The 12,046-nt window shown below is 37.1% G+C and overlaps 1 protein-coding gene across 14 annotated transcripts in view; it reads left to right on the forward strand.

Annotated features, from left to right (window-relative positions):
- The window catches only part of UNC80 (unc-80 homolog, NALCN channel complex subunit), a 228,521-nt gene that overhangs the window by 117,356 nt on the left and 99,119 nt on the right, over positions 1 to 12,046 (forward strand). For 11 of the 14 annotated variants that reach the window (XM_055290458.2, XM_063645667.1, XM_055290465.2 and 8 more), the window contains 3 exons: positions 858 to 1,023; positions 6,911 to 7,114; positions 9,044 to 9,144. In XM_055290458.2, coding sequence (XP_055146433.1) covers positions 858 to 1,023; positions 6,911 to 7,114; positions 9,044 to 9,144 — 471 coding nt within the window. The remainder of the gene's footprint in view (positions 1 to 857; positions 1,024 to 6,910; positions 7,115 to 9,043; positions 9,145 to 12,046) is intronic. The other 3 variants (XM_055290467.2, XM_055290468.2, XM_055290469.2) reach the window with 1 other exon arrangement.

Here is a 12,046-nt window from a genome sequence, read left to right on the forward strand (position 1 = left end):
TTTTCTCCATGTTGATCAGGCTGGTCTCAAACTGCCGACTTCAGGTGTTCTGCCCGCCTCAGCCTCCCAAAGTGCTGGGATTACGGGTGTGAGCCACTGCGCCCGGCCCCTCCATCTTTATAACTAGAAACATCGCATCTCTCTCTTTCTTTCATAGCCACAGCTTCCTCTGACTACAGCCTGGAAAGGCTCTCCTCTTCTAAGGATTTGTGATTGGCCCATTTAGCTAGCCCAGAATAATATCCCAATCTTAAGGTCCTTAGCCTTAATCACATCTACAAAATCCTTGTTGCCATGTAAGGCAACATATTCACAGGTCCCAGGGATTAGGGCATCTTTAGGGGACTGTTATTCTGTCGAGCACAGTTCCAAGTCAGATTTCCGAGCTCCTTACTCTCAGCCTTAAAATTTATCACTTGTTTGCCTTCTCAGTTTCTATCTTGGGATTCTGAGCTCCTTTAGAGATAAAAAAAAAATTCCTTATTTATCCTTCAGTACCTAATGCATCCATGCTTGATGCATGATTTTTAAATAAGAGATAAAGGCCAAAGATGCAGCCAAAACTGGAGAAAGAGTTAGAAGCTAAGGAAGATAGTTGTGGATTTGGATCAAGGCCTATGCTTTTGGAAGGTAAAGCATGTGAGGAAAAGGGGAAAAATACTATGAATTAGGAAAGATTTTATTTATTTAAGTCAAGAATAGCTTTGCATGGTCACAATCTAAAATTAGCGTCAGATAAAGGAATCTGGCTGTTTAAACGCAGTTGTGTATAATTCAAAATGGAGGGAGACTTGCCGCGAGACCAATGTAGTGCAGGGGAGATGCCGGCACTCATGTGCTCCTCACTGGCGTTTTAGGACTTGGAGAGCTGCAGACTTCGTTTGGATCCCGAGTTGGACCGGCACAGATATGAGAGGAAGATCAGCTTTGCTGGGGTACTGGACGAAAATGAAGACTCAAAAGATTCTCTCCACAGCAGCAGCCACACTCTCAAATCAGATGCAGGAGTCGAGGAGAAGAAAGGTATGGAAACACAAAGGTTCCTTCATGTTTCAGGGTTTCTTATAAGATATTTGCACTGGGGTCTAAACTACAAAATTGTGTACCCAAATTGTTGACTTCCTACAATACCGACTGTGTAGACTTTATGATGGAAAATCATGCTTGTTAGACGTTGGTCTCTGCAGTCAGAGAGGCCTGTCTTCCAATTCCAGCTCAGAAACTCTCCATATTCCATTAAAACTATAAGATGAACCATTATTTTATTTACCAATAAGAAAAGAAAAATACTCCCAATTGAACTTTTACATAATACTCTCTTATCACTTAGCTTGTCTTTTATTGTTTTTATTGTTTGTTTGTTGCTTTTTTGTTTGTTTGTTTTTTGTGAGACAGAGTCTCAGTCTGTCTCCCAGGCTGGAGTGCAGTGGCGCAATCTCCGCCCACTGCAACTTCCGCCTCCCAGGTTCCAGTGATTCTCCTGCCTCAGCCTCCCCAGTAGCTGGGATTACAGGCGCCTGCCACAACGCCCGGCTAATTTTTGTTATTTCTTTCTTTTCTTAATATGCTTTTATTAAAATGTAAAACATAATAAAATGAGAAAAAAAAATATTATATTTCTCAATTATCTTAACATCAATGGCATCCATTCGTACCAAATTCTTGCGGACCATTACTTAATGTGAAACTAATTTGGTAAATAGAATCTCGTTTTAAAAATTACACCTCTGCTAAACACTCATAGGGCTAATCTCATCAATTAATAAAGCACTCGGCTTATTTAATCATTTTTATGAAACTATGAAGAGAGAAAGAACAGCTACAATCTTTCTGCATTGCTAAATGCACATTAAACAAGTTCCATAACCATGCAATAGACCAGATATTAACCAGGTGTGAAGGTTTTATATTTGATTTTTTAAATGGGAGTCTACTTTATGAGTCTTCAAGTAATATACTCAGCCTACAGGTTGCTTGTAATTTTTTCAATGGATAAGAATGACCTAGAAAAGTTATTTATGGAACCATGTTATTTAAGAAAGATAAAAGTGTTATAGCGTTTACAGAATTTCTTTTGGCCTGGCTAAGGATGTTTTCTAGACAGTGATATTTTAAAAATAGTTCAGTATTTTCCATCTGTACATGTCATTTCCATTATAATTAATTTAAATTCACCCACTTGTATGCATATACACACCTTGGCCTAATTTGGTCATGCATGCTTCTGTCCCTCTGTCCCTAGGTCTTTTCATTTTTATTATTTTTTATACTTTAAGCTCTGGGATACATGTGCAGAAAGTACATGTTTGTTACATAGGTATAGACGTGCTGTGGTGGTTTGCTGCACCCATCAACCTGTCATCTACATTAGGTATTTCTCCTAATGCAATCACTCCCCTAGCCCACCACCCACAGACAGGCCCTGGTGAGTGATGTTCGCCTCCCTATGTTCATGTTTCTCATTGTTCAACTATCACTTATGAGTGAGAACATGCGGTGTTTGTTTTCTGTTCCTGTGTTAGTTTGCTGAGAATGATGGTTTCCAGCTTCATCCATGTCCCTGCAAAGGACATGAACTCATCCTTTCTTATGGCTGCATAGTATTCCATGGTGTATATGTGCCACATTTTCTTAACTTTTGTATTGTTAGTAGAGATGAGGTTTCACCATGTTAGCCAGGTTGGTCTCAAACTCCTGACCTCAGGTGATCCACTCGCCTCGGCCTCCCAAAGTGTTGGGATTACAGGTGTGAGCCACCGTGCCCAGCTGTTTGTCTTCTATTCTTATTGAAAAAGGACATTCACACCTAATAGAAGTAGTTTACTATTATTATTATTATATATCATTCTTGTGCAATCCTATATATATATATAAATAAAATAAACTGGTTAAGGTTTTTATAAACCATCTTCAACTCAGAGTTTAAATGTCTTAATTACTTTTCAACTCACAGTTATCTAATGTCTATGTTTCTATGTGTAATAATGTCCTCTGTGCCATCACAATGTTAGTGATGCATCATTTCTTAAATGGATTCATAAAAGTAGTGAAGTTTTTTGTGCTAGTTAAGCCAACTTGCACCCATATGAAGTTAGCCCACCTTTAGTCCCTCTTCAGGAATGTTGCTAAGCACATCTGACTTACCCACCTCACCCACCCACCTACCCCTCACTATCACTTGGTTCCTTAGGGTTAAAAGATCCCGTCACTCATTCTGTTTAACTTTTTGCTGGTGCTTTACATTTTCACACAGACAAGTAATAACAAAGGTGTCACAACTGCTACCTGGCGCAAGTGATCATAAGATGTCATCTCTTCATGACAAATACCAATTTCCAGATACGTTAAAATGTGAACAAGTTGTGCATCTTAAAATGGGTGAAATATAGTAACTCACTATGTGGCCTTGTCCAAGTTATTTACCTTCTAAGCCACAGTTCTCTTTTCTATAAAACTGGGTTAACACCGACTGCATTGTGATGTTGAAAACTTTTAATAAGACAATGCAAGTGAAGTGTAAACTTAATACCTGGTGGATTGTAGGTACACAATAAATAGCTATTCTTGGGTTTTTAAATATACATAATAAGCATCTAGATTAGAACCTACATAGAAAATCCTAACTATGAACTAAAGATTGCAGAGTTTTAAGTTGCCCTGTAGAGCCTCCTTTAAACTGCCAACTTCACTATTTGATTTTGCCATTTTTAAAATTCCATTGCCCTTCCATGTTTTTCCAATGAATTTCAATTAAAAGAACATCTGCACATTTGCTAGAAGAGTCAAAAATGATTTTATGTGTTGAAGCATTTTCTAGCATCCTATAGACAATGACTCAATAAATTTTGGATAACAACGAATGAATGATTCTTAGAAGGAATAGCCCTGTATAGAGAAAACCCCAGTATTTAAAAGAGAATAGATATACATTGGGAAAAGTTTGAATAGTTCAAGATCAAAATGTTTTCACAACATTTTTAAAATACAGATAATCATATATCATATTCTATTGAATTTATGGCCAAAAGAGGCCATGTTGCAGGAAGGATAAGTCAAGTCTTGAGCAATTTTTGAGTATGAAGATCAAATGAATATTTTTTCAAATATTACTTACTTTAGAAAATTATACTGCATATGATGAGAAGCTTCCCTCTTTTAAACATATCCCAAAGAGATTTTAATTTAGAAGGCAGTCTTTTCTTTCCTCATTCAAAGTTATTATGCTAATTATATATAAGATAGTAGATAATTCCTAATATTACACAATTAAACTTCAGCAGAGTAAAATTTACACCATTTTATAAAATAAAATATCTGATTAACTTTAAGAACTTTAATTTAATGATTATTATTTATGTAAATTGGCTTTAATATTTCAACACTCAAATGCTGAATATTTTTTCTACTCATTGAATGGTTATGTTAATATATGAAAGTTGTTTAATAAACAAAGAATGGAAAACTGGAGCTATAAGTTAAATGAGAATATATCCATAAAATGTCCTTAATCAGTTGACAAAAATCTTCCCAAAGATTCCTAAATATTCCTTAATCCATTTGACAAGCTGTCAGCTACGAAAGCCAATATGAAAATGAAGACAATAGAGACACTGCTAATTACAGTTTTTAAAATTTTATATCATTTGGTTTTATAAAACCTGAAGATGCCAGTTCTTGAAATAAACACCCTGAGGACAATTCAGATTCTACCAGGAAAAATTCAAGTGAAATAATTATTTAGAATAGTAGGAGATGGGTTGGAAATGTATGCAAAAGGCAAACAGGGTCTGGTAGATGTGGTTAGAAATTTAATTCTAAGTGCATTAGAGTTTTTGGTAGGTTTTACCAGAAATGTGATATAAGGTGTGTATTTATGATTTATGCATTTAAAAGATGACTCAATCTATGGGAGTAGAGGGAAAGCTGAAGCAGTTATGTAGTTACATTAGTCCAGGGAAAAGGGGATGGAGCTGTCAAAATCCTATGATATTTTGAAATGTACAGCCAGCAGGACTTGCTAATTGATACAGTGTGAGGTGAGAGAAAAGGCCAAAAATGTTTTATCCAGTTTAGATGGATTTGTTTCACTTTTGTACTAGTTCTTGTTGTCATGGAGATAAAGGCTAAAATTCAATGCTGCACAATGTCAACTGATGTTTTTTATGTACAATACCAAATATAAATTCTAACTGCTGTGCCCCTTGTAAATAACCAATGCCATAATTCTACTGTAATTTTTCAGTGCTATAGGATATCTCCAACTATCATTTTTAGTGGAACAAGCTCTCAAAATTAAATTTCTTTCTGATTACATTAATTTGGGTTTATTTTGCTGCATCTGTAGGCCAAAAAGTGTCATAAAATTGGGCAAAGAATATTAGTGTGTGCCTCTGTAAAAATCTAAGAATTATCTGTTTAATATTTTCTGTACTTCGGAATCTACTTAGACATGAAATTGCACTCGTAGTCATTACAAAATTTTAATTATTTTCTCTTTCAAACGTATTTCAGATAGGTGATAAAGTCTCAATTAAACATAAAAATAATATTGAAAAGTATAGTTTGTGAGTTTTATGCTATAATTAAAATGCAGCTTTATGGTTCATAGTCTTTGTGGGATTTGTCTAACTGTGCTGCAAGAAATTCCATCCAGATGTGAAATTCTACTCAGATGTGTTCAGGGAGCTCCATGGGGCCTTTACCAGCTGCATGGTGATAATTTTAGTCTTTCTCCATCACAACAGTAAATCAGAACTTTCACATTATTCAGCAGGAATTCTTCTGACCTCCTTTAAAGGGCATTAAAAGTATACATTTAGCTAACGTTTTAGTTATACAAGTTCTATCACAGTCACATATTAACTCTCTCATGAATGAGAAACCTGAAACTAACATGCAAACTTTCTGATTGGGAATTTTAAATATTAATAACTGTGCCTTAAACAATTGGTAAGAAATCTTGTTCATGTCTTAAGAAGGTAAGCTTATAAAATTGGCCCCTTCCTGGTAATGGACTTTAAACCCTGAAAACTTACTTTATCCCACCCTTATAAAATCAATGTGTGAAAACACCATATCTTGAAAAGGAAGGAGGTGTGGATATGACTATGGAAAATAAGGATGCTGCTGATTTAAAGAAAGATAGGTTCAAGTTTAAATGCATTTCTTTTACCCTTTTATTTTCCTCACCGATTACTATTTCTTCCAGAAACTAAAGATGAATAATGCATATTCTTCTTGGTATGCATAGACTGTTATAAGTTTGGCTCAGAGGGAGTTGCACCATTTGGAATCACATCTCACCCAGCCTTTTGACTGAGAGGAGGATAGTATGAAGTCATTAAGTGCATTGAAAATGGAGCCATTTCACACTCATGCTCACCCAAAGCACCCCAGTGAAAACAGATTGTTTAGTGCCTTTTCTGAGGGACAGAGTGGAAGCCACTGCTGACTATTAGAGAGAGAATCACCTTTGGTTCTTATTTCTGAATGAGGTATTCCAAAATGAAGGGGTTTACGTGACAGCTTACAGAAGTCTGTAAGTCCCATTTCGAAAGGAAAGCAAAAACAAATGGTTTGTGGTTCTCTTGAATCAAGGAATCCCATGATACAAGTGTACTAATAGTACTAGTTGATGCTGCCCCAAAGGCACACTCATGCTTGTGAAACCTGGGCTAGAAAGAGAGCAGGTTGTTCCCAGTTCCGATGAGCTTTGTGTCCAAGAAAGAAGCTGCACCAGCCCTTCCTGGTGGTTACTGCAGGACTAGGGGCTTGGGAGAAGCTCCTTGTCCAGAGTGCTCATCCAGGCCAGCAGAGGAGGCTGATCAGGGACAAGTTGGGGAGAAATGGATATAACACTGGCTGGGGAACACTAGGGGGGAAAAAGCCCTATTTTATTCTTTTAATACAGTTCCCAGCAGGAAGATCAGGATAGGAGGTTCTCGCCTGCTCCAGATTAAAGGAACCCGCAGTTTCCAGGTGAAGAAGGGGGGTTCCTTGTCCAGCATTCGCCGGGTCGGCAGCTTAAAGAGCAGCAAGTTATCACGGCAGGACTCAGAGTCTGAGGCTGAGGAGCTGCAGCTGTCCCAGAGCAGGGACACTGTCACTGACCTAGGTAACATAGAGGAGTGGGGTGTGCAGGGACGTGGGGGGTAGGAAGACAGGGCCCAAGTCCCGAAAGAGCTGAAGTCCATTTTCTTAAACGTAAACAGATGGAGGGCAGAGCCATAGGGTAGACAACCTGTTCAGCCTGAAAACCATACTACCCTTGGTAGAGCAAGGCAGCTCAAGCCTTGATGTGCATATGGGTCACTGGAGAGGCTTGTTAAAATGCAGATTCTGATTCAGCAGATCTGGGGTGGGGATCTGAGATTCTACATGTTTAACAAGCTTTCTGGTGGAGCCGATGCTGCTGATTCAAGGATGACACTTTGAGCAGCAAGGATGTACAGTATTCATTAGGGAAAGAAAACACTTTAATGACAAGGACAGTCTTTGAAATTCAGATGTTTGTGTATTCATTCTTTTGATCAGAACATTCAATGTCAAATGTAATTCCCTTGGGGAGGACTACCTAAAGATTCTCTATATTTTAAAGTCTCTATTTAACAGTATGAACAAACAAAATCTCAGAGATAAAGATTGAGTAGACCTGACAATGAGTGATCTTCAACAAGTCATTTAGCTTCTCAGGGATTTGTTTTCTCTGACTACACAGTGAGAATAATTCTTGCCTACAATGCAAGGATGCTCTAAAGATAAATTAGAAGATGACCATACAATGTGTTAAATACCTGAGAATGAAATCAGTGTACAGTCAAAGCATGAGAGTTATAGATTGTCATTGTAGGCTCTAAAGAGATTCCAAATACCAAAATATGGGCCCTAATTAGTATCTTAATAGACAAGCAAAAGATTAAGTAGGCATGAAAATAGAACTCACCAGCTGCCTAACGTTAAATATTAGGTAAAAGCTGAAGCACATTCACTTTGCCATTCAGTCTCTGTATGCAAGGCAAAATAGAAAGCTCTCCTTACTAGGTAAGTAGTTTCAAAAGTCAGCAAGAAGTGTGGATAAATTATCGATCAAGTCTGCTGAAATAAAAGCTGAGTATATTTAATCAAAGAAGGTTTAAAATAGAAAATGCTTCTGTATCCACCCACTCTCGCCTTTGAAAATAGCTGATTTATGCATTACTTAAGATTCAGCTTATTTCTTAAGGAGACTTTTTTTTAAAGTATATATGACTTCTTTTGTTACAAGTCTGAAGCTAGAGCATTATCACCAGTTAATTTTGGGAAAAATTATTGCAATTAATTATTTAAATTGATCGATTTATCCTGACCAATTGAGTCAAAATAGCCAGATTGAAGACATTGTTTTGTTATTAAAAAGATCCATAAAAGTTTTTAGATTTTAGGGGAAAGCTTTGTTGTATAGTCTACCAAATAGGGAATTCTTGAGAGAGATTTCCTTTATATTTTCCCACAGAGAGGAGTTTGGACACAAGGGCTGTCCACAGTTGGACATAATTGCTTCCAAATTTCCTTAGTTTTTCAGAGGTACCTGGCCATCTTTGAAATAGCTCTGGTAGCAAAGCCTGGTGGCTAGAGCAATAGCACTAGCTGCAGTCACAGAACAGTGGAGGCAGCAGTCACTGTGAGGCAGGTTAGTTGCTGTCCCTCCTTAAATACACCTGCAAGGTCTGGTCAGTCTGGAATGGATTTGGGCGCACTCAATCAATAACTGGCTCATCTCAGCAATTCAAGGACTTGACTCTGTTTTTTTTTCTCTGCTCCCATCTCTCAAAATGGAAGCCACCATAACAGAGATCATAAATGTCTTTGAAATTGCCAGTTCAGCTGGTGGTGAAGGGAACAGCTCCTGTTAATATTCCTCCAACAAAGTCGATGCTATGCCCTGTAACCCACTGGGCCATGGTAGTCTGCCCTAGGATTCAGAAGCATGGACAACTATACCATACCAACATGCTCTCCAGGGAGACCGAACACTGAAACCTTTCTTGGTATTTTTCTTTTGAAGAAGGGAGTCCTTGGAGTGCAAGCGAGCCCAGCATTGAGCCAGAGGGAATGAGCAATGCCGGCGCAGAGGAGAATTACCACAGAAACATGTCGTGGCTTCATGTAAGTAGGAATCTCAGAAAGAGCCCTGAGATCAATTTCTTTTGGCACTGGGGAAGATCCGAGGAGGGAGGACAAGAGATTATACTAAATCATCAATCCAATCTAGCCTCCAGGAGAAAGCAGGGGCTTATGTTTTACCTAAATATCTCAACACTCTCTAGGATTGGTATTCTGCTGGATTGTACTCATCTTAAGCTTAACTAAGACCAAGCTTTTTTTTGTTATGGCTGGCTTGCGGGTCACCATAAGTCAGGGAAAATCATGAGGCCAGGTTGGTGGTCAAGATAAGCTGAGTGACACAGCGTAGGTATCACCATCAGTTTTAAACAGGTTACTGCGAATTTTGAGAACAAGGTCATGGTGTTGCTCTTGGGTGTGTATTAGATCAAATTTTAAACTGGGGCAAGGACACTCTAAGATGGTGAATGTCATATGTCCAAGGGTGTGCCAGAGGGCACAGGCAGGAGGTGATCCCAAGGAAACTCTGGGCATGGAGTGGAGTCCAAGATTTGAGCTGAGCATGAAGAAAGAAGTAAGGAGAAAGGTAAGGGAATGTAACCTCAGTTGTACAAGTGGCAGGGTATCCCCAGGACCATCACGAGGGTCACCATTAACCCTGATTTTAATCTGACTTCTTGGAAAAGTCAGATGAGCGCTACCTGGTACATAATGGTCCTCGGATATATGGTGGCTTACCTTCACTATGGAAGCAGTCCCCAGAATTGACTGATTTGAGAATTTCTGAGGCAGCTGTTTTTTTAAGGTAAACTTTTTAGTGAACTCTAACCTACCCACTGAAAAGCATACAAAACCTATGTATACAGCTCAATACATTTTTATGAAGTAAATACACCTGTGTAACCACTGCCAGGTTGAGAAAACACTATCAACACCTAAGAAATCCTACGCAGGCCCTCTACTAGACGCTACTCTCCCCTGACAGTAACCACCGTCCTACCTTCCAACACCATAGATTCATTTTGTCTGTTTTTGAAATGCACGTAATCGGCATCATATGCTACTACTCTGTTGTGTCTGGTTCCTTTTCCTCATATAAATGTAGGTCCTCCAATTTTGTTATTCTTCTTCTTCTTCTTCTTGGCTAGATTCACATCCATTTAGAATCACCCTATTTTAATTAATTTTAAAAAAAACTTCCAAAGCAGCCTTGAGTGTAATACATAGATGAATTTAAATGAATCATATCTTTATGATATTGAATCTTCCAGTGTTTAAAATGGTCATTCCACTAATGTCTGTTTCTCCATTTATTTAGAGCCTCTTTAAATGTCTTTCAATAATGCCTTTTAGTTTTCTGTGTAGTGTTCCATAAATAAACACCTCTGGAAGCATGGTGTAAGAATAGTGCTATTTCTTCTTTAAATATTTGGAAGAAATCACTGGCCACGCCTTTTAAACCTAAAAATTTCTATATGGGAGAGTTTTAAATTACAGATTCAGTTTATGTAATACAGCTAAGACCATTTAGATTTTATATTTCTTCTGGGAGCAATTCAGGTAAACTGATTTTTTTGCTAAGATTTTTTCATTTAATATCAATATTCAAATTTATCAGCAAAAAGATAGTTTATAATATTCTGTTAAGATCATTTAAAATTCTGTAGGATCTACAGTGATTTACATTCATTGTTTTTGATATTGGTAGATTGTCTTCTCTTTTTTTAATAGTGTCTTTCTAAGAGTTTGTCAATTTTGTCTTTTAAAAGAACCAGAACCAGATTTTCATTTTGTCATTTTTAGAATGTTGAAATTTTTTTTACTAATATTTTCTATTTGTTACTTTCTTCTACTTTCTTTGAGTTTAATTTGTTTTTGTTTTTTTCTTAACTTCTTGACACGGATACTCAGATGATTGATTTGCAACAACTTTGCTAACATGAATTTAACGCTATAAATATTATCTAGAAGCAGTTTTAGCTGCATCATGCAAGGTTTGAGATATGTTCATATCATTCAGTTAAAATATTTTAAAATTTCCATTGTGATGTATTCATAATTGATCACAGATTTTTTTAAAAAATTATTTTTAATTTTTGTGAGTACATACTAGGTGTGTATATTTGTGGGGTACATGAGGTGTTTTGATACAGGCATGTAATATGAAATAATCACATCAAGAAGAATGGGGTATCCATCTCCTCAAGCATTTTTCCTTTGTGTTACAGACAATCCAATTACATTCTTTTAGTTATTTTTAAATGTACAGTTATTATTGACTATAGTCACCCTATTGTGCTATCAAATAGTAAGTCTTACTCATTCTATTTTTTTGTATTCATTAACTTTCCCCACCTCTCCCTCAACCCCCTATTACCCTTGCCAGCCTCTGGTAACCATCCTTCTAACTCTCTATGTCCATGAGTTCAATTGTTTTGATTTTTAGATCATCCCACAAATAAGTGAGAACATGTGATGTTTGTCTTTCTGTGGCTGGCTTATTTCACTTAACATAAGGATCTCCAGTTCTATCCATGTTGTTGCAAATGACAGGATCTCATTCTTTCTTATGGCTGAGTAGTACTCTATTGTGTATATGTACCACATTTTCTTTGTTCATTCGTCTGTTGATGGACATTTAGGTTGCTTCCAAATATTAGTTATTGTGAACAGTGCCACAACAAACATGGGAGTGCAGATATCATGATCAAGTCCATAGCTGATAACTTCAATATATAAATCTATTTTCTTTACTCTTCTTGGTCCTGCTCCTAAAAGCCTTGTAATTATATTGACTGAGCATGGTGTATAAAAAAAATTCTATTCACAATAGCAAAGAGTTGGAACCAACCCAAATGTCCAACAACGATAGACTGGATTAAGAAAATGTGGCACATATACACCATGGAATACTATGCAGCCATAAAAAATGATGAGTTCATGT

The sequence above is a fragment of the Symphalangus syndactylus genome, chromosome 8 (assembly GCF_028878055.3).
Source record: "Symphalangus syndactylus isolate Jambi chromosome 8, NHGRI_mSymSyn1-v2.1_pri, whole genome shotgun sequence".
NCBI lineage: Eukaryota > Metazoa > Chordata > Mammalia > Primates > Hylobatidae > Symphalangus > Symphalangus syndactylus.